Genomic DNA, 25635 nt, shown 5'->3' on the forward strand with positions numbered 1-25635 from the left:
CAAGACCCATCTGGTACTGCCAGGCCACCCTGGGGCAGAGGGCAGGGATTAGGTTGACTGCCTGACTCATTTACCCTAATCCACCTCACTGTGGATCCCAGGTGATCAACTCAAGCCTAGGGGGCCATAAGCAGCTTTCTGGGCCCTGAGAAGCAAGGGCACTCCAGGGAGCTACATCACTGAGTCCTGTTATCTTCTCCATGGCAACAGAGCACAGTGTACAGCTGGTTCCTGGCTCCCAGAAGATCCCTAAAGGAGTTGTATCTCCCAGGAGTGCTGCTGAGGGCCCTGCCTTGACCAGGAGAAGGAGCAAGAAGGAGAGTAGGCACCCAGGGTCCCAGAAAGCCAGTTCTGGGGACCAGTCCTCTAGCCAGGGCTCTGAGGCCTCAGGAAGCAGCAAGCTCCCCCCAAGGAGCAAAGTGGGGCAGGAGGAGCCATCCGCAGCCCCTGCCAGGCCAGCGTCTCACCGACACTCCCATCGGCACCGTTCTGACCCCCAGCAGGATGCTGCCCAAAGGACTTATGGGCCCCTGCTCAACCACATGTTTGGAAAGGTCAGGGGGGGGTCTATGGGTGGGGGGTTGAGGGTAACTCTCATCTGTATTCCTTCCTGCGCCTACATGCCAAGGCCTCTTTCTTGTGCCTCAGATTGGGAAATATAAACGAGGGTAGAGTTGTGGCCTTTTGTATCCTAGACCAGGAGAGCCAGTGAGAGACAAGGCTGGCTTCAGGCCAGCTGGCATAGTAAACAGAGGCAGACCTCACATCAGATAGCTAGGAAAACTCACTTGAAACTTCAGAAGCATGGGGAGAAGGTTGTCCTCTGCTTGTGGGGTCTGTAGGATTTCAACTCTCTTCAGCTGCTTTGGTGGAGCTAGCCCTGCCCAGTGCACTTGCAGAGGCTGGAGGAGCAGTGGCAAATGAGGACATGTTGGCTTATTCCTATACAGGATCGTGAACTGGGCCCTGAGGAGTTGGAGGGTGAGTGTCCCTCACTGTTGCTGGGAGGTGGAAGGTGACCTGGGTCCAGCCTCCTGGCCTGACTGCTGCTAATCCCTACAGAGCTCCAGGCTGCCTTTGAGGAGTTTGACACTGACCAGGATGGCTACATCGGCTACCGAGAGCTAGGTGACTGCATGCGGACGCTGGGCTACATGCCCACAGAGATGGAGCTTCTAGAAGTGTCGCAGCACGTGAAGATGCGCAGTTAGTGTTGGAGCCCTGCTGGGTGATTGGGTTGGGAGCCAGCCTGGTTACTTAGAGGATGGGTGGGCCATCATTGTGTTACCTTTATTTGTAGTTATTATTAGTGGGGGTGGGGGGTGGGATGTGTGAGCCACAACGTGCATTTGGTCAGAATACAGCTAGCTGTTGGTGGGAGTGAGTGCTTCTATCATGGGAGTTCCGGGGATCTACTCAACTCAGGTCGTTAGGCATGGTGGCAAGCAAGTTTATCCATGGAGCCCTCTGCTGCAATGGCTTTCTTTAGTTTTACAATTTCTAAGCGGGGGATGGGATTTGCCCTGATGTGCGTGTCCTGATTTGCTTTCTATTGCGGTGATAAACACCATGACCAAAAGAAACTGGGAGAGAAAAGGGTTTATTCTGTATTACTTTACAACCCATCGCTGAGGAAACTCAGGGCAGGAACTCAAGGCAGGAACCTGGGCAGGAACTGAAACAGAAACTAGAAAAATGCAGCTTACTGGCTTGCTCTCCAGGCTCCTGTTCAGCTACGCTCCTTATACCTCCCGGGACCACCTTCCCACCTTGTACCACTCACAATGGAATGGGCTCTCCTACATCAATCGCTAATCAAGAACAAGTCCCACAGACTTTTCTATGGGCCCATTTGATGGAGGCATTTCCTCAACTAAAGTTCCCTCTTCCTAGATGATCCTAGCTTATGTCAAGTTGACAAAAACAAAACAAACAACCAGACAAATAAAAAACCCAAACGCAAAACAAACAAAAACCAACCCCCCCAACAGAGTGGCAGCACATTGTTTTAATCCTAGCGCTGGGGAGACAGCGGCAGGTAGGAGATGCTCCATGAGTTCTAGGCCAGTCAGGACGGAATAGAGAAACCCTGCCTCAAACAACAACAGAAAGCACAATGAGCACTCAGGGTCAGTCATCTCTTCCCCACCCAAAGCTGTTATCTGCCTCTTGGTGTTTTGGGGGGTGATGACCGTAGCAATCCTTTGGGAAGGTATTTAGTGCTTCCCACTCAGCTCTACAGCCCTGACTTCCGGCAGCCATAGCCCTGTCCCATGGAGACCTTCTTCCAGGTCCATCCCAGGATGAGAGCAGGAGGGTTGGTAAGCCATCCAAGGTCTCACAGAGCAACAGGATTTGAACTTGGGCTGCCTGCTCTGAAGCCAGGTCTTTTTTGCCCCCCTGGCCTTCATTGTGATCAGGAGTGTCCCTGATCCCCCACCCTCACCCCTTTGCAAGAAACCCCTCTACAGCCAGGAACTGGGTGTGCCTTTGTAGATCCAGAGCCCAGGTGGGAAGACAAAGAGTGTGGCATTGCCATCAAACCGATTGTGATGCTCTGCCTGGGTCCACAGTGGGAGGCTTTGTGGATTTTGAAGAGTTTGTGGAGCTGATAAGCCCAAAGCTGAGGGAGGAGACAGCTCACATGCTGGGCGTTCGGGAGCTACGCATCGCCTTCCGAGAGGTAAGAAGTACAAGGGCATCACAAATGGGTGGCAAGCATGGACTTACATCCTTACTAGGAAGTCTCAGCCTTCAGGAGGCCCAGAGAGGCAAGACTAGGGTCCAGGGTCAGGTAGGGATAGCCTGGCTGACTCCCAGTTCAGGCCTTCACATCAGGGAAACTTCTCATCAAGGAGACAATGTTGGTTCTTAATGTTGGGGAGGGTCAGACGGTTATGGGGAACAGCACAGCAACAGGTAGTGTTGAGAGTAGAACCAAGAAGAGGATGTAGTTCGGTTGATAAGGTGTATGTATAGCCAGTATGCACAAAGCCCTGGGTTCAATCCCCAGCACCAAAGAAAGCCAGGCATGGTAGTGTACACTTGAAATCCAGGATTTGGGAGGTGGGGAAGGCAGGAGGATAAGGAGTTGAAGGCTATGCTGAGTTTGAGGACAGCCTGGCCTGCAGGAGGCACTGTCTCAACAACACAAACTCATCCACTAACGCCGAGGATGGCTGAGCATAGTGGTCCACACTTTTAATCCCAATACTTGGGAGGCAGAGGCAAGAGAATGTTTGTGAGTTTGAAACCAGACTGGACAGGATGACATAGTGAGACTCTGTCTTAAATAAGAAAGAAAGAAAGAAAGAAAGAAAGAAAGAAAGAAAGAAAGAAAGAAAGAAAGAAAGGAAGAAAGGAAGGAAGAAAAGAAAGAAAGGAAGGAAGGAAGGAAACAAAGCAAGCAGAGCCATATGTATGCAGATATGCAGATAAGGTGGCATAAAAGCCATGCTTGAACTCTCTACAGTTTGACAAGGACAGGGATGGACGGATCACGGTGGCGGAGCTGCGGCAGGCAGCACCAGCTCTGCTGGGGGAACCACTAGAGGGCACTGAACTGGATGAGATGTTGCGAGAAATGGACCTCAATGGGGATGGCACCATAGACTTTGACGGTGAGTCACTCTGCAGACACCTCTCCCATGCCTCTAGCACCGTGTACCTCCTTCAATCCCTGACCTGGATTGGCCTTTCCCTTCCCTCTCTCCTGCAGAGTTTGTAATGATGCTATCTACAGGCTGAGGCACCTTCAGGGACAACCTACTGCCTCTGCGGGCCAAGACAGCAGCAGACACCAGACTACCACACCCTTCCCCAGCATGGGAGAAATCCCCCTCCCCCCAGGCTGGTTCACCCCTCAACACACCCAACTCCAGAGTCTGCAGTGCTGTCTTCTCCCACCCCCAAGCTGTGGAGAGAAAAAAAAAAATTGAACCTGGTTACAGTTTTCACTGAAGAACATGATTTGAATCTCTTTAGATCCTGGAGAGGTAGGGAGTTCCCCACAAGTGGCTGCATTCAAATGACAGAGGCATAGTGCACTGGGGGAATTCCTAGGACAAGATGCTTTGAGATCTAGTTAGATCACTTCCCACTACTTGTTTGTATAAAGGGTTGTTTTTGAAAAATGAACTTGGGCCTGGTAATGACTTTGTAGGTAAAAGTTTATGCCACCAAGCCTGAATTTGATCCCTGAAGTTTGTGTGGTGGAATGAGAGAGCTAACTTCACAAAGTTGTTCTTTGGTAGGCTAATGCCCTGTTCACACCCCCATGAATAAATAAATAAATGAAAAGTGAACTTGAATCTGGATGTGGTGGTTTGTGCTAGTAATCTCTGTACAGACGGCCTAGGCAAGAGGGGCACAAGTTTCAACTCCGAAACCCCCCCCCCCGAGAGGAGAGCCTGATGGAGAGCTCATGTTAGGCCTCAGGGGTGAGCTGGCATGGGCGAATTCAGTCCCGGACTGAGGGTTGGGTGCCCACCTTCTAACACTCACGAGGGGCAGAGACCTGAGGGGAAGGAAGGCATGGGTCACCTGCTCACATTCCAAAGTCTGGAAAGCAATGGAGAAGAACTCAAGCCTGAGAGAGTGGCCGTTCTCAAGGTGACTGGTCAGTCCGCAGAGATAGAGGAGACCCAAAGGGGAGCCAAGGCTCAGGCCTTCTGTACTCGCCCCTGTGGACTTCATTTAAGGTTAGCCTGGAAGATTACAGATGCAGAGTATAGCATTCGATAATCCAAATGAAGAATTCTGATTTAAACTAGGAGAAGGCTGGGAAAGCAGCTTTTTTGTTTTCTTGTTTTGTTTTTTTCCTGAGAAAACTATGTAGCTCTGGCCAGTTTTGAACAACCTATGTAGACCAGGCTGTCCTGGAACTTGGAGACTCCTTCCCCTGTTCCACCCCGCAGATGCTGGCATTAAAGGCATGCACCACCTAACACAGTCACTAAGGAAATCTTTATGCCTCCTATCAGTGTGTCTCAAGATAAAGAAATACTGCTTATAGTGTCTATTTAGAGTTTTGGTTTCCAGCAGTGTTTGAGAAGTGTGACCGGTGTCAAGCTCTGGGTTGAAGTGTGACTTAGTGGTACACTGGCACTGGCAAGGTCCCGGGCTCAAATGCCAGCACCACCAAAACACAAACAAACAAACAAACAAACAAAACAAAAAAAAACCAAAACAAAAAAAAAAAAAACCCAAAAACCAAAAACCAAAAAGGAAAGAAAGGCCAGCAAGATGGCCCAGCAGGCAAGGTGCCAAGTGTGAAGACCTGTGGTCAGTCCCGGGGATCCACATGCAGAAGGAGAGACCTGGTTCCCACAGGTGTCCTCTGACATGCCACATAGGATGCTGCATGTATGATCCTCTACTCTCAAATAAATAATGTAATTTTAACAACAGAAAAAAAGCTCATTGGTTACAATTTTAAGTGATGTATACTGGGTCAAAGAATGGAATTAGACTCAAATCTGCTCACTTAAAACTTCTTTTTAAGCCATGGTGGCACACAGTTTATTGCCAGTCCCGTGGAGCCAGAGGCAGGTAGATCTGAGTTTGAGGCCAACCTGGTCTACATAGCAAGTTCCAGGCTAGCCAGCTACACAGTGAAGCTCTTTGCTTATGCTTTTGAATTTTTGGTTTTTGAGACAGGCTGCCTCTGTGTAGCCAAGGCCACCCTGGAACTCATTATGGAGACCAGGCTGGCCTTGAATCCAGAGATTCGCTTGCCTTTTCCTCCTGAGTGCTAGGATTAAAGGTGTCTGGACATACCTCCGGGTGTGAAACTCTGTCTTAAACTAAAGCGGGGCTGGAGAGATGGCTCAGTGGTTAAGAGTACTGACTGCTCTTCCAGAGGTCCTGAGTTCAAATCCCAGCACCCACATGGAGGCTCACAGCCATCTGTAATGGGATTTTCTGGCATGACTCCTACCCTTAAAAAAATAAAAAACTTAAAAAAAGTAAAAACAAATTATTATTTGTGAGTGTGGCTGCCTGCCATGACACACATGTGGAGGACAGGATGATTTGGGGGACTCAGCTTCCCCCTTCCACAGTAGGATTTGGGGTTCAAATCCAAGCTGTGAGGTATGTGCTTTCATCCAGTGAGCCATCTTGCCAGGTTTCTTTTTAGTTGACGGTTTTGTAATTTCTCTTTTTCATCCTACGTCTGTTCTCAGTATGTTTATCCGACTATAACTGTGTGAATGCACTGCTAATATAAACTATGGGCTTGGATGTTGTCTTTTTCACTTTTTGGAGAGGTGGCTCAGTGGTTCTTGCAAAGGGCTTTGGTTTAACTCCCAGTAAGCACATGGAGACTCACCACCTCCTTGGGCACGAGGACACCACAGCACACACGTAAGGGCAGAGGCCAGCCTCTGCTGCACTTTGCTTTGGCTTTGAGACAGGCAGTAGTAGGTCTTGCTACCTTAGCACTTCTGATGCTGGGCCTGTAAATTTCTGGGGCTTCTCCTGTCTCCATCTCCCATCTGTGCAGTAGTTGGGATGGCAAACATCCAGTCCTGTGTCTAGCTTTCTGTATGCTCGGGAGATTCCCACTCAGAGCCTCACAGCTGCACAGCAAGCACTTCATTTACCCTGCCCACCTTCAGCTCCTGCAGTTTCCCACTGGCTACGTCTCCCTTTTCAAGACACGGTTTTCCCTTGTGGCCCTGTGACTGACCTAGAACTCCCTTGATAGTTCAGGCTGGCCTTGAACTCAGAGATCGCCTGCTTCTGCCTGCCAAGTGTTGGGATTAAAGGCGTGCACCACCGCAGCCTGGCTTTTTAAAAAATCACATTTGTGTTCAAGTGTCCTATGGAGTGTGTGGGGGGTCAGGAAGAACATGTGGGAGTCTTCTTTTCCCTTCATGAGGGTTCCAGGGATTGAATTTAGGCTGTCAGGCTCCAGCCTCAATTCTTGGAGTCATCTTACCAGACATCTATGGTATAGTTATATAGTCCTAGCCTCAGTTACCTGCAGAGTCTCAAGTTACTTAAGGTGATTTGATTGCAGGTCTGAGGTTGGAAGGTCTGGGTGGGTCAAAGACTAGGTGTCCACTTATTCAATAAAGGCACAGGACTCTAGGGTGTCCAGCATCCTGTTGCTTCTCTATGGACACTCATGCTGTGGTCTGAAAGACAGAACACTCACTCAGCTGGTCTATAGTGGCCTGCAGAGGGCTTCAGCCAGGTTTCTGGGCGGCCTACAGAGAGCATCAGCCTGGTTTCCTTCTCTTCTCTCCCTGGGTTTTAGAAGGGCTTGGGTTGTGCTGTTGACCTTGGTGAGTTGGTCCCTACCTACAACTGGGGCCTTGAGCGTCTCATCTAGGAAATGGAGCTGAGGCAGTGAGGATTCTCAGGCTTGATTTAAGGGAAGCTCTCAGCACAGCTTGTTGCACATGAACAGCTGTGAGCTCAGATTTCCTTAAAGATTCTCCGTTTTGTTTATTTAAGTTTCAGACATTATTAGCGGCCCCCATTTTCTAAGAACTTGAACTGTTTCAAACAGTTGGTGGCTCTAAGCATCGCCTTGTTACTGTGCTGCTCGGCGGAGAAGCAGGGGTGATCCCACCCCTCCGCTCCCTGCTTCTTCCAACCTCTGGGTCTAGGAAATAGGGCAGTGGGTGGGTAGAGGGGCACATGACCCACATTTAGTGACAGTCATGAGTGCCTAGTGCTACAGAGCCAGGCAGGAACCAGGGTACCAGCCTCTAGGCCTGGTGCCTGCATCACCTCTTGGTGCCCTTGGCTAGGGGGTAGTGTTGAATCTCCTCAGGGATGAAGGCAGACAGGCTGGGACTACTTCATCCAGCTCTGCCCTGGGCATAATGGTGACCTTGGGCACACCTGAGATCATCCAGGTTGTCCTTGGGAAGTTGGTGGTCCTCTAGAGCTCTAGGTGAGTCCTTTACTAAACCTCTGTAGGAGGGAACTGTGGTCATTAGTGTGCTGGCCCAGGAAAGTGCTACTGTCCTTGTTGGAAGTAATTACCCTTTTATTAGCACAAAATTACACCAACCCAGGAGTCCAGAACCCAGAAATAAGTTAAGGCACACATCAGGTAAGAGGCAATATCCCCAGGCTGGCATGCTCCAAACTTCCTGAGCAAATTCAAAGGGGCCTGGTGGTTGTGAGGGTCCCAGAGGGCCTCAGGTGAAAGGAACAGAACCAGGTGTAGGTTGGAGGAATACCCTGTGGACGCGTGGAGGTGACCTGAGGCCTTGGATCACTGGTGAGCCACTGGCCAGTTGTAGCTCACTTCTCAAAATAGGGCAGGTAGAAGAATTGGAAGCCCCGGCGGCCCTTGACAGCACAGTAGATGAAGATCACATGGTAGACTGTGGGGGTGATATCTGTCAGTGAGGGTGCCTGGCCCCGCCCCACCCCACCCATGCCCCACCCTCTTGTCACTCTTACCTCCTGGGACTAACAGCAGGATGCCCGGCACAAAGAAGATGGCACTGGAGACACCTAAGGTAGAAAGAAACTGACAGCTCAGAACTAGGGGTCCCTGGGGATGATGGCTGCCTGGGAAGGCCTCCCTTTCTCCTGGAAGGTGGCTAGCTTGTGTGGGGAGTTGGGAGGGTTTGCCGAGGACCCAGGCAGGAAGGACACTCACCTGGAGAGGGGGCCACCTCCAGTCCCACGCCGACCAGGATAAGCACTGCACACATATGGGATTGTGGAGGGGAAGGACAGGGGGGAGTAAGGGCAGGGTCTTCCAGCCAGGCTTCGGCCTGATGCGTCTCCCACCTAAACTGATGCTCCCTGGGCAGAACACCTCCCAGGATGCGCACAAAGCTGTTTCCAGGGCAGGGTACTTTGGCAGGCCCTGGGAAACAGCTATTAAATGGGAGGGTTTACTGCTATTTTGTATGACCTTTCCATCACTCAAGAAACACTTATGGAATATCCTCCACATGGCTGGTACTAAAAATTCTACCCCAAAAAGCAGAGAGGGGTCTGGCATGGTGGCAAGCACCTTGAGTCCCAGCACTCAGGAGGCAGAGACAGGAAGATTTCCATGAGTTTGAGGCCAGTCTGGTTTACATATAGAGACCCTGCCCTCCCCCAACCCCCCCCCCCGGCAAAAGGCATATGGGGACAGCAAGATGGCTCAGTGGGACTCCTGCAAGTTACCCTCTGACCACACTGAGCTGTGGCACACATGCCCTCCTCCACCCACACAGACAAAAATGAACATTTGAGTTGTGGCATACATTCCCTCCTCCACCCACAAACACACAAATGAAAGAATGTAATGGAAGGGCAGTAGGTCCCTGTCCCACGGCCTTTTTTAGTGGACGGACCAACAAGATCCTGAAAGCTACGATCTATGTGTGGAAAGAGGTCTGTGTGGGAGCTTGAAACAGCTGCTTCAAGTCAGCCCAGGAGACAGTAACCTCTAAGCCTGGCAGGAATGACAGCAATGATATCACTGGCAGGCCCTGAGCTAAGCATACATGCAATGTCTTGATAAACTAAACCATGACCCGATGGGACACAGCAGCTGTAGGTGGACCACCACACAGAGAGAATTCAGTATAGAAGGAACAGCACAGCCAAGCCTCAGAGTCTGGAAGGAACCTGACGCTTTCTAAGAGCGTCCAGCACTTGATGAGACTGAACAAGAAGAACCCGGGCTAGAGAAATCTGGGACAGCACATTGTCCCAGGCAGGGATATGGCCTTTGATGGAGAGGTAATAGCTGGACTCACTGATTGGGGAGGGTGAAGCCAGGGGCCACCATGGACTTTTGTATATTTCATGTTCTACAAAAAGCACCCAAAACAAGGTTCACACTCATTGCCTGACCCTGGTTTAGGGCTTCAGTTCTGTTCTCTTAGAGTAAACACCCTTCTCTTAGAGTAACATTCCCTAGAGCCTTTTGGGGCTTTCTGGTGATCCCAAAGCTTGGCAGTCATGGGTTGGGTCTCAATCGAAGGCCATCTGCCTTCCAGTTGCAGCCCGAGGAAGCCCGCCCTCCTGCCTGAGCGCCCTTAGTGTCCTCACTTCCCAAGCCAGTGTGCTAGCAACACTTGCTTTGCTGGGCCGAGGAGAAGCTAGCAATAGGTGCCACCACTGCCTGGCCTGAAGTGGTGCTAGCAAGGAGCAGCTCTGTCTCCTAAACTCAATCACCTAGAGATGGAGATTAGACTTCTGGCCAGGAGACCTGGATGGCTGGGAGTTTTGACCTTCCTGGAGAAGGAAGGGAAGAGGACCTAGGGAGGCAGCCACGGTTAGTCTTCATGGCCCCATGTTGATCCCAACTCTGGATGCTCTGGGACACTGCATCTCAGTCCCATAAAGAAGACGAAATACGTGGCTGTTAAATCTGCCTACGCTGGACCTCAGTTTCCCTCACTGAACAATGTGACGTGGAGAAAGGTCCTGGTCGGGTCACAGACCACAGCTGATACCTGGCCTCAGGGACACTAGTATCCCCAGCACCTGGCCTGCCTTCATGAACAGAGATTCTGGATGCTGCTCACCTCTCTAAGGTGAAAACAATGGACCTGTCAATAGTCAGCACAGAATCAATGGAAACTGTTACCTCTCCATCCTCTGGTGGACTAACTCATCCTCAGGCTGAGTTAAAACAAACAAACACCCAAACAACTGGGGCGGGGGCATGCAGGCAACATATGTCTTTAATCCTAGCTTTTGGGAGGCAGAGGCAGGACCTCTGAGTTTGAGGCCATCCCCGTATACATAGCAAGCTCTAAAACAGCCAGGGCTACACAGAGAAACCCTGCCTAGAAAAAGCAATAAATAAATTAATAATTAAATAAATAAGAAAGTAGGGCTGTAGAGATGACTCAGCTATTAAGAGCATTGACTGCTCTACCAAAGGTCCTGAGTTCAAATCCCAGCAACCACATAGTGGCTCAACCATCTGTAATGAGATCTGATGCCGTCTTCTGGGGTGTCTGAAGACAGCTACAGTGTACTTACATATAACAAATAAATCTTTAAAAACAAAACAGAACAACAACAACAACAAAACAAAAAACAAAACCCAAGGTAAGCTGGGCATAATGGCATATAACTCTAATTCCAGAACATGGGAAGTAGGGGTAGAATGGTCAAGTGTTCAAGATCATACCTCGCTGTCTGGGCTATGAGACTGTCTCAAAAGAACTTAAAAAGGGGGTAAGGAACTGAAGAGATGGCTCAGAGGTTAGGAGCACATATTATTCTTGCAGAGGACCCAGAGTTGGTTCCTAGCACCCACACAGTGGCTCTCAACCCTCTGCACCTCCAGCTCCAGGGATCCAGTTCCCTTTTCTGACCTCCTTGGAGACTGCTCACACATGGTACATCTACATACACATAAAACAAAAATATGAGAAAAATAATTTTTAGAAACTTCAAAAAAAGACTGGGTGGTTGTGGTGGTGGTGGATGCCTTTAATCCTAGTACTAGGGAGGCAGAGGCAGGCAGATCTCTGTGAGTTCCAGACCAGCCTGGTCTAGATAGTGAGTTCCAGGACAGCCAAGACTACACAGAGAAACTCCTGTCTCAAACAACAACAACAACACAAAATAAAACAAACAAACAAAAAAAAAAGAGAGAAAAATTAAAAACAAAAAGGAAATACTTTTAAAAGTACTGAACCAGGTTCCATTTTTCCCTCCCTTTGTGACTCTGGCCAGATGATCAGGAGAGTGAGGCTAATCCCCTCACAGTCCTGCATGCTCAGTACCAACAGGGAGGCCTAGGGTGCTAAGGTGCTTCAGAGCCTGCTCATAGGAGGGAGGAAGTTAGGCCCTTAGGACACTCACCTAGCCCCAACAGCAGAAGCAGGAAGGAGGCCAGCACTACCCGGCGGTTTTTCTGGATCAAAGGATGTTGGGTCCAGCTGGGTGGCAGGAGAGCAAGATGGAGGTCAAGGAGGTGAAGCAGGCAGGGAGCTGGGGCTGGCTGGCAGGCAGAAGCAGAAGGTACTTGGAAGCTGAACCCCAAGTGAAGAGGCTCTCACCTGCAGCAGGCGTTGTAGGAGCGCTGTGTGCTGCTGCTGATGGTGCTGAAGGACCACTGGGAGCTGCGGATAGACATGTGCCCTGAATCCCTGAAGAACAGAAGGATAGTGAGGGGGCGGGGAAGATAAAGAGAGGGACAGAAGCTGAGAGATAAACTCAAGGTGTATCTAGGGACTGAGGTTAACCCCTGCAGGATAGAGGGTCCTGAAGGAGGTCAAGGGTAGGGGGTGAGAAGGAATTACAGAATAGAGTGTGTGTTAAGAGGAATGAAAGAGGGTGGGGACTGGATGAAACTGAGGATTCCTAGAAGAGAGAAAGCCTGGCATTGATAAGGTGGAGGCCAGGGGCACTAGGGTAAGGTGACCCAGCTGGACAGCAGATCCCATGAGAGAAGCAGGGCTAGGAATCCCTGTAAGACAGGTAAATGCATCTGGTTGGGGACTGGGCAGGTTATTGCAGACAGGAGCCTGAGACACAGACACGGGGCCTGGGATAAGAAGGGTGGATCCCCACCTGGCCCTGACCTGGTGCTGACTCCCCCATCTGGCTCCGGAGAGGCCTGGGTTCCGTCCTCATCATTTTCCAGGTTCTGTTCCAGGACATAAGGTTCAGATAAGCTTCAGGTATGGGCCTTTCCACTGCCCTCTGGGGGGAGGAGAAAGGCAGCCTGACAGCTTCTGCCTGGCACGTCTGGCAGCTGCTCTCCTGCCTCTCCCTGCCCTCCCAGCGGAACCGGTTTGATGATTCAGAAACCAAAACCTGGGTAGGAAGTAGGAGGCTGTTGGGGGCTTCAGCACAGAATCCAGCAGGAGTGGGCTGCCAGCATGGATCCCAGGAGCAGGTGACCACTCAAATGAGGCTCTTAGGATTTTTCAGGGACCCAACATAGAGACTTTGGATTTGGTATAGCATAGCACAGGCCTCTGGTTCTTACGTCCCAAAGAACGATAGGGTTGGGGGAAGCTACCTGAGACAATGATTTATGGTGTGGTTTAGTATTTTAAGAGATGGGCAAACACATCATGTGTGGGGACCTCCATTTTTAGGGTGATTCTCAAAGTAGAGGGGATGCGGAGGCTCCATAGGTCACGTGGTCTGGGGATCAAGGGATGCTGTAAAAATCGACAAGGTCTGGTTCGGATTGGAAGTACTCCCCAAACTCCTCGGAGTGATATTGGGGTGTCAGTCTTCAAGACAGGTGGGTTCTACACTGTTGCTAAGGCCTGGGTTCCTAGTTCGAGTTTGCGGCTCTCCACAGCTGCACTGGAACCGAGCTCAGAGCTCAGAGGGCAAGGACATAAATCTGGATGAGCAGACACGTCTAGGGGACAATTTTCCGCTCCGGTGGGGTCTCTAGGCAGAGGCTCCGGAGTTAGAATTCTCCGGGACCCAGCCTGGGGTTCCGCCCTATCCCGGACAAGAGGGTGAGACGAGCAGGGCCGTTCACCTGGTAGCGTAGCCGGGACTGCTTGTCTTCATCAGCCACCTCGAACCGAGCCCGGCGCTCGAAGTGCAGCGGCCCGAAGCGGGCGACCCCGCTGGACTCGGGCCCAGGCCCCGCGTCCTCCAGGGTCAGCTCGAAGGCATCATCGATGCTAAACTGGGGCCGGGCGGCGCTCATGGCCCCCGCCGGCCTAGGCGCCCAGCGCCGCCGCCATTTGAGCCCGCCACGGCCACGCCCACAAAACAGGTCCCGCCCACCAAACAGGTCCCGCCCTCACAGGCCCCGCCCCGTCTCCCTGGGAGCGAAGATCTGCCCTCTACAACCGCCCCGCCCTGTCCGCTCCTCCTCTGCAGGCCTGAGCAGCAGAGTGCAGAGTTGCTTCGGGATCACGTCAGAGTCTCGCGGGTAGCGGGACTCGCGGCGCCACCCTGAGGCTCCCTTGGTGAGCGACAGCCCCGGCTGTGACCAGGACTGATCTAAGCTTTTGCTTGTAGGGGGGGGGGGGGGGCAGGGGGAGGGGGAGGGGGAGGGGTGTGGTATGTGTGTGTGTGTGTGTGTGTGTGTGGTTGCTTTCTCTGCCCAGCAGCTCAAACCTCATAAGGTAGCCTGGATTCCAGTCCGCACTCCTGTGCCATCGAAACTCTTGGACCTGTTCCTCCATCCTACTCACCACAGCTTCCAATGGAGGGGTGTCCTTATCATTTTTCAGATGTGGACACTGAGGCTCAGAGCGCTTATATTGTTTCCTCCAATTCAGAATACATGGGGCAGCTAAAGTGATTAAAAAAAAAATCTTTCTAGCACTGAGTCTGCATTCCCTTCTATCTTTTTTTCTTTTTTTGGTTTTCTTGGAAGAGGATCTCCCTATTTAGCTCAATCTGGCCTTGAATTCCTGATCTTTTTGCCTTAGCTTTTGTAGTACCGCTTTCTCTTCAGTGCTCAGGAGTGTTTGGAACTGAATAGATGCTCAATAAATATCGGTGACAGTTTGTCAAAGTGCTACGTCTGAGAATTGAACCCATATCTTTCTAGCTTACAAAGTGTTTGCCCTCCTCCACGTCCAACTACCCTCTCATTTTATGATCTCCCATAAAGAACTGAGTCAACCCAACTTCTCATTTTATGGTTAAAGAGGCTCCTCTCTAGTTGTGGTCATTCATTCCCCGCCCCCTCCATTCCCTCCATCCCCATCTTCCTCCCCTCCCCTTCTTCTCCCAAGACCTGGCCTCACTGAGTTTCAATCCTGCCTGGCCCTCACGAGGCACTGTCTTCTATATGGATGTGTTTGCAACCCTACCTGGCCCTCACGAGGCACTGTCTTCTTTTTTTTTTATTTATTTATTATATGTAAGTACACTGTAGCTGTCTTCAGACATTCCAGAAGAGGGCGCCAGATCTCGTTGCGGATGGTTGTGAGCCACCATGTGGTTGCTGGGATTTGAACTCTGGACCTTTGGAAGAGCAGTCGGGTGCTCTTACCCACTGAGCCATTTCACCAGCCCGGCACTGTCTTCTATATGGATGTGTTTGCAATGTACAAGCATGGGCTCCTGTATCAAGTGCATTCTGTTGTTTCCATTTTTCCATTTTTCCACTCAGTGCTAATGGTTTCCACATGCATCTTGTTTGCTGTTTCTATGAGCTGTAGGCGTGGTACCAGTTGGGCTTCCAACACTCAGCCCCGCAGCAGTCAGGCTGAGGTTGGCCTCATGCACACATCACTGCTGTCTCCTTGAATGGTGGGAGGCCTCCTCTTCTAGCAGGTGGATGTCCAGGTTGTAGGGAGTGTACCTTGGCGATTTCCTGACACCTACCCTGAGGCTTCTGGCTTTCTCTCAGCCCCGGTGGTTCTGATGGACACAAGCAGATGCTTTTCTCCCTCCTTGTCTTCCTTTGCTGGCTGGTGAGGTCTTTCTGACACTGACATCTTCCTATGTGGCTCTTACCAGGCTGGAAATCACTATGTAGACAAGCTATAGGTCTCCTGCCTTGGCCTAATAATGGGATTACAGGCTTACCACTATACATGGTTTCTTTCTTCCTTCTTGCTTCCCCTTTCTCTTCCTTCCTTTCTTCCTCTGTCACATCCTTTTCCTTTTTTCTCCTCCCTCCTGCCTTTCCATATGTATTTAATTATTTACTTCTTGTGTGTGCACAGGAGTCTGTGTGAGCATGCAGATGCATGGCGCTTCTGTAGGTCAGAGAACTTTTTGGGGTGGGGGTTCGAGACAGGGTTTCTCTGTGTAGCCCTGGCTGTCCTGGAACCCACTCTGTAGACCAGGCTGGACTTGAACTCAGAAATCCACCTGCCCCTGCCTCTGCCTCCCGAGTGCTGGGATTAAAGGCATGCGCCACCATGCCCGGCTCAGGTCAGAGAACTTAATGGGAGTAGGCACTTTTTGTCCACCATGTGGGCTCAGGCGTCTAACTCAGATTGTCTGTTTGAGGCAAATGCCTTTATCAGGCCCTCCCTTTTCTGTTCCCTCTGCCCTTCTCTTTAACATTTATATTTATGTGTATGAGTGTTTTGCCTGGATGCACGCCAGTGCCTGGGACCTGTAGAGGTCAGAAGATCCCCTGGGACTGGAGTTACAGATAGTTGTGAGTGGCCAAGTGGGTGCTGGGGACCAAACCCCAGTTGTCTGGAAGAGCAACACTCTACACCACGGAGCCATCCTTCAACCCTGTCTCAAGGACTTTCCCCATTGAGTTGTCTCACTGAGGAATAAGTTGATCTCAAGTTATGCCAGTCTTACATTGTTGGGAGAAATCCTACTTGCTCTTTAGTCTGTCTTTCTCATTTTGCATTTTTTTGTCTGTATGAAACAAAATTTGTTCTTGAAGTAAAATACAGATAACATTACCTTGCCTTCCTCACAGTTTCAAACTGCACAGTTCAGTTATGAATTCATAGTATTGTGTAGCCAGTCAGTCTGTAGAGCTTTGTAATGTTGTAAAATAGAAACTCAGTCCTTCCTTAAAAAACAACTTCCCCATTCCCACTGCACCATTCTACTTTCTTTCTCTGAGCTGTCTATGCAGACACTTCAGTAAGTGTGATCATACAGTATTTTAAAATGTGCATGTTTGCCTGCATGTATGTATGTGCATTACAGGTATGCCTGGTGCCCACAGAGGCCACAAGAACATGTCTAGCCTTCTGGAACTGGACTCACAGAGGTTATGAATTGCTATGTGGGTGTGGAGAAAGGGACTTACATTCTCTGAAGAAGTACAGTGCTCTTAACTGCTGAGGCATCGCTCCAGGCCATACAGTCTTTTTTCGTGACTGATATTTCACTGAGAATACTGATAGGTAGTGTTAGCTTAATGTGTGTGTGTGTGTGTGCTAGAGAAAGAACCCAGGACCTCTCAAATGCTAGGGAAATGTTCCAACACTGAGCTACACTCTCAGTCCCTAGCTTAACATTTTATTATTATTATTGTTGTTATTGTTGTTATCATTGGTTTTTCTTTTTTCTTTTTTTTTTAAAGATTTTATTTATTATATGTAGTACACTGTAGCTGTCTTCAGACATTCCAGAAGAGGGCGCCAGATCTCGTTGCGGATGGTTGTGAGCCACCATGTGGTTGCTGGGATTTGAACTCTGGACCTTCAGAAGAGCAGTCGGGTGCTCTTACCCACTGAGCCATCTCACCAGCCCATCATTGGTTTTTCAAGACAGGGTTTCTCTTGCTGTCTTGGAACTCCCTCTGTAGGCCAATCTGAACTTGAACTCAGAGATTCACCTGCCTTTGCCTCCCAAGTGCTGGGATTAAAGGCGTGCACCACAACAACCTGGATCATATGTTATTATTTTTATCTATCTACATCTTTCATGCTCTGGTGTATACTTAGCCATATCGGTCAGCTTTCTTCTGTTGTACTTCCTGCAAGAGGAGTACAGCAGATTACTTTTCACTAAAGTTTGGGATAGCTTGCCTGTAAGCTCTCTGCGTTGATAGAAAACAAACCCAAGCATGTTTCCTCTTCCCTTCAGAAAGTCCCCTCTCTGAGGGATTTTTTTTTTAAAGATTTATTTATTTATTATATAAGTATACTGTAGATATCTTCAGACACACCAGAAGTGGGCATCAGATCTCATTACAGATGGTTGTGAGCCACCATGTGGTTGCTGGGATTTGAACTCATGATCTCTGGAAGAGCAGTCAGTGCCCTTAACTGGTGAGCCATCTCTCCAGCCCCTCAAGACTTCTTGCTGGAAAGTGAAGCAGTCAGAGTATGTGACCTGGGGCTCAGGGGAAAGAAAATAATCTTCCTGGTTATGATATAAGGGATGAAGACACTAAAGAGAAGTATGTCACCACACCGGGTTTCCTTCCTTTTTTTTCTGAAGACAAGTGAATCTAGAATCCAGAATCTAGATGTTATAACTTATGCTAAAATAAGCAAAATAAAAGGGCCAAAGGGGGGCCGGGCGGTGGTGGCACACGCCTTTGATCCCAGCACTCGGGAGGCAGAGGCAGGCAGATTTCTGAGTTCGAGGCCAGCCTGGTCTACAAAGTGAGTTCCAGGACAGCCAGGGCTATACAGAGAAACCCTGTCTTGAAAAAACAAAACAAAGCAAAACAAAAAAGGTCCAAAGGGAATACACAGGTGAAGCGGTGTTTTTCATTTTTCTAACTGAAATGCCGATAATAGGGCATCTACAACTTAAATGGAGTGGCACACAGATAGGAGAGCTGCAACCCCAATAAAGCCAACTAAGCACAACTGGCAGGGGAGGGACAACAAAGGCCCGCCCCTAAGCAGGCTCAGGCTCCGCCCCCAGCGCCGCGTTAAAGCCGTAGCATTAGGAACCAATCACGGCTTTTTTCTTCATTCCCTCCCTTTTTGGCTTCTGCCCTCAGTCAAAATGGCGCTTGCTCAGAAGCTGCCGAGACGCTAGGAGTTGCCGAAACAGGTCCGGAAGCTACCGAGCGAGTCCGGAAGTTGCCGAAAGGGAGCAGCGGGGAAGGAGGATGGCGGATCTCATCGCAAGACTTCGAGAGGACGGGATCCAAAAGCGTGTGATACAGGAGGGCCGAGGAGAGTTGCCGGACTTTCAGGATGGCACTAAGGTTTGTGTCCATCCTCTCCCCACTTTCCCAGCGTCTCTTCTGAAGCGCGGTGCGCATGCGAGGCGGGAGGAGGCCGTAGGTGAGAGGTTGCGCATGCCCAGAGAGCAGCTGCCCGTCAGGCTACCTCTCACATGCCGAGCTCGACGCTGATTGGTCTGGATTTAAGTGGGAGTTAATTCAGATATGTCTACTCCGCCCCTTGGCTTTGTTTTAGGACTGCATTGGACAGGGGTGGGTGTCAGTCATCTCAAAATGGTTTTGGTGTGGGTGTGACCTCGGTGCTGATACCCGTACCTGAAGGTTCAAAGCTCATGCAGTTTTGAGTAAAGGAGCCTTCTGAAACCATCTAGGACAACTCTCATTGTTTACACAGGGAAACTGAGGTCCTGGAACTAAAAAAACACAGAGTCCCAGAGATCTAGTTTTCCAGACCAAACTCCTATGTCAGCGTCCTGATAGATGCTTTTATATCTGGGCACCAAGTTCAGGTGCCCCTCCCTAAGGCACTCCGTACCTCTAGGTACCCCTGCTTTGTTGCTGTAGATCTCTAATCACAGTTGTGAGCTGATACCAGTGAAGCCAAAAGCAAGAATTCTGTGAATGAATGTATGCCCTCTGGCCAGTGGTTTTAAGCCAGCAGGCAGGGAGTCTAGCCTGATGTGGTGAGGGGTAAATGCTGAGAGCAGAGGGCAGGCATGTGGTGGTAGTGATCAGCTGTGCTTGAAAAAGGGATCTACAAGCTGGGCCTGGTGGCACAGGCCTACAGTCTCAGCCGGTGGTGAAGCTGGGCTACAGCATGAGTTCAAGGCCAGCTCAGGACACTTAATGAGACCCTGTCTTAAAATTAGAGAGATGGAGATAAAGAACAGGCTTTGGAAGGAGCCTGGCAAGAGGGATTCTAGATGGAAAAGCATAGGATAAAATAATATAAGACTAGAGTAATCGGTGAGCAGGGGCACGTAGTAAATAGAAGCAGGCAGGGTTAAACAATCACTGGGGGTCAGGGGGGGGGGTCTTCTGCTGGTGAGGTGGCTCAGTGGATAGAGTGCTTGCTGCCAATCTGATGGCCTGGGTTAGATCCCCAGGACCCAGATGGTAGAAGGAGAGAAATGTCTTCTGCAGGTTGTCCCCTGACCTCATCCAAGCATTATGTCACATGTGAGCCCCCAAATACAGAAATCAATGTAACACCACCAGGGTTAAGGATGGGGCTTAGTGGTAGAGTCTAGGATGTAGAGGCCTTGGATTTTCAAGCAGAAAAGTAAAAGAAAAAGCCCAGCTACCAGAGAGCCCCGTGGTATGTGTTCATAGGTTTATCTCCCACAATGCTAGACAGATACTGTTGATTCAGTTTTACTGATGTGGAAACTGACTTCAGAAAGGCAGCACAGCCATGTAGCAGTTAAGAGTGTGGGTTCAGCTAACCATATCCTGTTGAGATTTCCGTCTCAAGCTCTCTTCTGTCTGCCCTCACCCTAACATGATCTTATCTAGAATCAACGTTTTGACATGACTCCACGCCCAGATTACTCACAAATGTGGATGTCTACCTCTCTCTACCCTTCTACCCTTGATGTTGGAATAGCACCAGAGTATTCTCATTTGTTTGTTTGTTTGTTTGTTTGGTTGGGTTTTTGAGACAGGGTTTCTCTGTGTAGCCCTGGCTGTCATAGAACGCACTCTGTAAACCAGGCTGGCCTCGAACTCAAAAGATACACCTGTTGTCTTAGTCAGGGTTTCTATTCCTGCACAAAACATCATGACCAAGAAGCAAGTTGGGGGAGGAAAGGGTTTATTCAGCTTACACTTTCCACCCTGCTGTTTATCACCAAAGAAAGTCAGGACTGGAACTCAAGCAGGTCAGGAAGCAGGAGCTGATGCAGAGGCCATGGAGGGATGTTACTTACTGGCTTGCTCAGCTTGCTTTCATATAGAACCCAAGGCTACCAGCCCAGAGATGGCACCACCAATAAGGTGCCCTCCCCACTTGATCACTAATTGAGAAAATGCCTTACAGCTGGATCTCATGGAGGCATTTCCTCACCTGAAGCTCCTTTCTCTGTGATAACTCCAGCCTGTGTCAAGTTGACACGAAACCAACCAGTACACCTGTCTTTGCCTCATGAGTGCTGGGATTAAAGACGTGAGCCACCATGTGCAGCTATGACCACACAGTCTTAATCTCTTCCATCTGTGCTGTCTCCAGTCCAGGCAGAGTTGCCTGGGTCATACAGAAACCGTCCATCTTTGCCCCACTCCTCCATCCTCATCCCTTTAAAGGTGACCCCATCCCAGCAACAAGAATCTAAGTTGGGTTATGTACCACTTCTGCTAGGAGCCACCCAGTGCCTCTAATTTCAGTGTGAAAACTCTCGGGCCCTCAACACATTCTGTATGCCCTGTGGAGTTTGTCCTTGCCCACCGCTGGGGCTCCATGGAGTCTGCACTCCATGTTCACACTGTGGCACTGGCCTTGCTGATTTGAATACCCCACACATTGACCCACTGTGTGCTTTTGTACCTGTTGTTTCTTTGGCCTAGAAACTTTACTACCTGAGTCCTCATCTGACTCACTCTTTTCTTTATTCCTTATTGCTATTATCCCCTTAAAATTTTGCCTCCTTGGAGAAGCCCCTGCCCTACTTCTGTTAAATTTGTTTTTTCTTCTCAAAATGCTAAAAAAAAAAAAATCACTTTCCTCTAACATAGCATATGGTTTTGTCTGGCTTTCCTTCCTGTATTCTAGAAAGACCATGGGTGCTCCTCAGTGGCTCTGTAGCTTCTGCGTGGTTTACTGCTATGTTTTATTGTGTCTTGTACAGTGTGGGTGTGTAGTAGGAGCTCAGTAGATCCATGTTGAAAACATGATTGGAAACAGGCTTTGTCTCAGCCCTGTCTCCCAGTAGCCATGGGCCTCTTACTTCCTTGTCTGTTACACAGCTCTCACTGAGACGGTGGGATAAAGCCAGGTGCAGGGCTAGCTGGTGTTCCCAGGAGAGCGTCATCCAGGAAGCATTCATTAGAAGCAAGGCTGTATGTGAGCTGGGGCTTTAGTGAGGCTTTGTACCTTCCCCTGATATCCCGTGTGGTTTCACAGGCCACGTTCCACTTTCGGACGTTGCACAGTGACAATGAAGGCTCCGTTATAGATGACAGCCGAACACGAGGCAAGCCCATGGAGCTCATCGTTGGCAAGAAGTTCAAGTTGCCTGTGTGGGAGACCATCGTGTGCACCATGCGTGAGGGGGAGATTGCCCAGTTCCTCTGTGACATCAAGGTAACAGTTCTGGGACATGCTCTGTGTCCTATCTTCAGGGCTGCTGCCCTGGCTTAGCCACTAACTTTGTCCAAATAAAGATGGGAGGTGGTGGTGCATGCCTTTAGTCTTAGCGCTGTCTCCAAACTACCACTAGGCTCCTGACTTGCACCCTGGCCTCTATTCTCTTTCCTGTCCATAAACCAGACTCCAGCCAGAGACTCATTTTTAGGTGCAATTGCCCATCGGACCCATTACCTCATACTTCTGTGGCTCTTGGTCACTTCTGTGGCGCATATGTGGCTGCTGACATGTCCCTTTGGAGTCTGATGTCTCATGTCTCCTCCTATACAACGAACCCCTTGTTCTTCCTTGTCTTTCGTTTCCTATAGCCTACCCCTTCCTCATACTTCAAAGTCAATTCATGGTTATCACCGCTGGGAAGACCCCTGACTGCTAAGGGTTTTCTTGAACCCCTCCTCTGGGTTCTTCTGCCCTCATGCCCCATGTCAGGATCTGGTCTTCTGTCTAGTTGTACACACATGATGGGAACTGGCTTTTTCTTACCTCTCATTTCCAAATGGAGCCAACCCAAAGCCCTTTGTCCAAAACCATCTGCATATGAATGTCTGCTAGTAATCTACTGTGTGCAGAGAGCAGGGGCAATGGGAACCCATCATCCTTACATCTTTTCTAAGGTTAAGTCTTCTGTTTCCATCTTCCCAGTGTTTTGTTTGTCCTGGGACTGAGGACTGAGCCCAGGGCATTTCACCTGCCAGGGAGATATCATACCATCCAGGCCTACTCTTTAGAAACAGTGTCGGGGGTGTGTGTGTGTGTGTGTGCCTGCCTGCCTGCCTGCCTGAATGCCTGCATGCATGGGTGCTCTAGACTGGCTAAATAACTCCTCCCAGCTGGAGTTACAAGCAGTGGGTCAGTCACACTCAGCTTTGACATGGATGCTGTGAATCTAAACTCAGGTCACTTTACCCTTTGAGCCAGCTCCCCAAGCTCCTGATTTTTGTTTTGTTTTTTGGATCTCTGTACTGCCCAAGAAGCTCTTGAATTCCTGGACTCAAAAGGTCCTCCAGCCTCAGCTTCCTGAGTAATAATAGTTGCAGCAAAGCACCAGGTAGCCCCCCCTGGGAATTTGTTGTTGTTGTTTTTGTTTGTTTGCATTGTTTTTCGAGACAGGGTTTCTCTGTGTAGTCTTGGATGTTCTGGAACTCACTCTGTAGACCAGGCTGGCCTCAAACTCAGGGCTCAGGTCTCCATCTGCCAAGATGTATACCACCACACCCAGTTCCCCTGGGATTTGAAGATGTGCCCTGTGCCCAGCTCTGAGAGGGGCCTTGACATGAATAGAAGGAAGAAGTGGCGCTGAGCACACGATGTGGTGAAGAGCTTGGTCTGGGGGACTCACCCCTAAGGGGAGAAGGGGAGGGGGAGGGGAGAACGGAGAGAGACCCATACTGGGCTCCTGATGGACAGGACACAGAAGGGAACTGTTAGTGTGTTTGTGAGTTAGGCAGGTGCTGGATTGGTGGCCAGAGATCATGGCAAAGCTGAGGGCTTTACTGTAAGGATAGAAAGATACCCGAGGAAGCCAGGCCATGGTGATGCAGGAGGCAGAGGCAGGTGGAACTCTGAGTTTGAGGCCAGCCTTATCTAAAGAGTTCCAGGATAGTCAGGGATACATGAAGAAACTCTGTTCTGAACTCCCCACCATCACCCCAAAGAAGAAAGAAAAAACAAAACAAACATAAACAAACATTTTTTAAAAGAGAGAGAGAGAGAGAGAGAGAGAGAGAGAGAGAGAGAGAAAGCCACCAGAGGTGGAAAAGCCTGTATGAACGGTGATGGCGAGACTTCTCTTGTGCACATTGAGCACCTGCACAAATTGATGGCGCCTCTGCTGCCTTCCTGCAGCACGTAGTCCTGTATCCTCTAGTGGCCAAGAGCCTCCGCAACATCGCTGAGGGCAAGGACCCCCTGGAGGGACAGCGGCATTGCTGTGGGATTGCTCAGATGCATGAACACAGCTCCCTGGGGCATGCGGACCTGGACGCCCTGCAGCAGAACCCACAGCCTCTCATCTTCCACATCGAGATGCTGAAGGTAAGGCTCCTTGTCTCAAAGGGGACACTAGCCCTACCTCCCCGATGTCCAGGGTTAGTCTGTGGAAAGGGGCAAGGGTAGGAAAACTGTGGAAGCCTCTAGGGCCCTTCTCAGGCCTCACTGATCACCTATGCCCACCCAACTCGACTCTTGTCCTCCGTCTGTGAGCCCATCTTTTCCTCACAACTGGCCGTGCTCTGAAGGTTTAGGGTTAGGTGGTTCTTCTTGCCCACGTAGGTTACTTTCCATGGAACATAGGCTCTGCCAGCGCATGAGTACTTGCCACCATCTTCACTGTTACCTGAGTACTTAGTACTTGGTATGCCCAGGCATGTAGGGGCTGATGACACGTGCTAAGAGACCAGTGGCCAGGTGACATGGTTTCCAGCATCTGATGTCAGAGGCCAGGTTTGCTGCAGAAGATTCCGAGGTACCCATGGGCTCTGCTTTGAATTGGTTCCTGCCTTGGCAGGTAGAGAGTCCTGGCACCTATCAGCAGGACCCATGGGCAATGACAGATGAGGAGAAAGCCAAGGCGGTACCACTCATCCACCAAGAGGGCAACCGGTTGTACCGTGAGGGGCAGGTGAAAGAGGCTGCTGCCAAGTACTATGACGCCATCGCCTGCCTCAAGAATCTGCAGATGAAGGTATGCTCAGAGGCCGCGGTGGGAGGGGCACACGGAGGAAGCCAAGGCTGCGGCCAGGTCTCAGCATCTCCACTTTCCTCGCCCCCATACACCCCAGGAGCAGCCTGGCTCACCTGACTGGATCCAGTTGGACCTGCAGATCACACCACTGCTACTCAACTATTGCCAGTGCAAGCTGGTGGCTCAGGAGTATTATGAGGTGCTGGATCACTGCTCCTCCATCCTCAACAAGTATGATGGTGAGCACCAGGCCCGCTGGCAGCCCAGACTGGCCTCTTCCCACCCAGCACTGTGCCCTTAGCGTTGACATCTCTGAGCTCCCCACAAGAGCCTGACCAGAGCTTCCATGCCAGCAGGGAAGGGCAGTATCCAGGAAGTATGAGTGGAACCGTGTGACAGGGTGGCACTGGTACCCCGTTCAGAGAGTTGTGGGCCTAGATGCCAGAAGTCAGGCTGGCCGTCTCCTCTTATGCCTCTTGCATGCCTCTGCTTTCTGGTGTCCCTGCAGACAATGTCAAGGCTTACTTCAAGCGGGGTAAGGCCCATGCTGCCGTGTGGAATGCCCAGGAGGCCCAGGCTGACTTTGCCAAGGTGTTAGAGCTAGACCCTGCCCTGGCACCTGTGGTAAGCAGAGAGCTGCGGGCCCTGGAGACACGGATCCGGCAGAAGGATGAAGAGGACAAAGCTCGCTTCCGGGGCATCTTTTCCCACTGACAGGGCCCCAGTTCTGCCCTGCCTTGCCCTGCCCTGCCCTGCCCTGCCCTGCCCTGCCCTGCCCTGCCCTGCCAAGCCCACTGCTGCCACCACCTGTCAATCCCCCACTGTCACTTTGCGCTTCTGTGTATATAAAGGCCTTATTTATCTCTCTGGCTTTGCAGAACTAATCTATCCTGAAGGCTGGTCATCACTGGCTAGGGGCTTGGTAGTCAGTGGGAGGGAAGAGATCAGGTTCTTACCCTAGTTCCCACTGGCTTGTTCTAAGGTCTCTGGGAATTTCTTTCTGGCCAATACCAGTCTAGGGAGCCTCTAGTATTAAGCGGTAAAGCATGCGTGGCCCACACAGGCCACTCTATCATCCTTAGGGGCCACAGT

The 25635-nt window shown here is 50.3% G+C and overlaps 3 protein-coding genes across 8 annotated transcripts; 2 read left to right on the top strand and 1 right to left on the bottom strand.

Moving 5' to 3' along the window:
- The first annotated feature begins 162 nt into the window (after positions 1-162).
- Positions 163-4264, top strand: Cabp4 (calcium binding protein 4). Its single transcript, XM_021152251.2, has 6 exons — positions 163-554; positions 951-981; positions 1063-1206; positions 2574-2683; positions 3473-3620; positions 3719-4264. Exons 1-6 carry the CDS (start codon positions 201-203, stop codon positions 3745-3747), a joined length of 816 nt encoding a protein of 271 aa, XP_021007910.1. The 5' UTR covers positions 163-200; the 3' UTR covers positions 3748-4264.
- A 3720-nt stretch (positions 4265-7984) lies between these two features.
- Tmem134 (transmembrane protein 134) lies at positions 7985-13706 on the bottom strand. Of its 6 annotated transcripts, none has more exons than XM_021151642.3 (7): positions 13442-13706; positions 12519-12583; positions 11994-12056; positions 11797-11873; positions 8630-8674; positions 8428-8481; positions 7985-8348 (listed from the first exon to the last, which is right to left on the bottom strand). In XM_021151642.3, the coding sequence occupies exons 1-7, from the start codon at positions 13613-13615 to the stop codon at positions 8266-8268; spliced, it is 561 nt and encodes a 186-aa protein (XP_021007301.1). In that variant the 5' UTR covers positions 13616-13706; the 3' UTR covers positions 7985-8265. The 6 variants fall into 6 exon arrangements, with proteins under 6 accessions (XP_021007301.1, XP_021007299.1, XP_085690259.1 ...); XM_021151640.3 differs by having other exon boundaries at positions 11994-12083; XM_085834133.1 differs by having other exon boundaries at positions 12508-12753; positions 13442-13698.
- An 85-nt stretch (positions 13707-13791) lies between these two features.
- Aip (AHR interacting HSP90 co-chaperone) lies at positions 13792-25412 on the top strand. The gene is made up of 7 exons (XM_021151218.3): positions 13792-13880; positions 18311-18520; positions 21618-21797; positions 23706-23894; positions 24367-24543; positions 24641-24782; positions 25052-25412. Exons 2-7 carry the CDS (start codon positions 18422-18424, stop codon positions 25255-25257), a joined length of 993 nt encoding a protein of 330 aa, XP_021006877.1. The 5' UTR covers positions 13792-13880; positions 18311-18421; the 3' UTR covers positions 25258-25412.
- Positions 25413-25635: the final 223 nt, after the last annotated feature.

The sequence above is a fragment of the Mus caroli genome, unplaced genomic scaffold (genome assembly GCF_978045245.1).
Source record: "Mus caroli unplaced genomic scaffold, Mus_caroli_1 scaffold_20, whole genome shotgun sequence".
In the NCBI taxonomy this organism is placed as follows: Eukaryota; Metazoa; Chordata; class Mammalia; order Rodentia; family Muridae; genus Mus; species Mus caroli.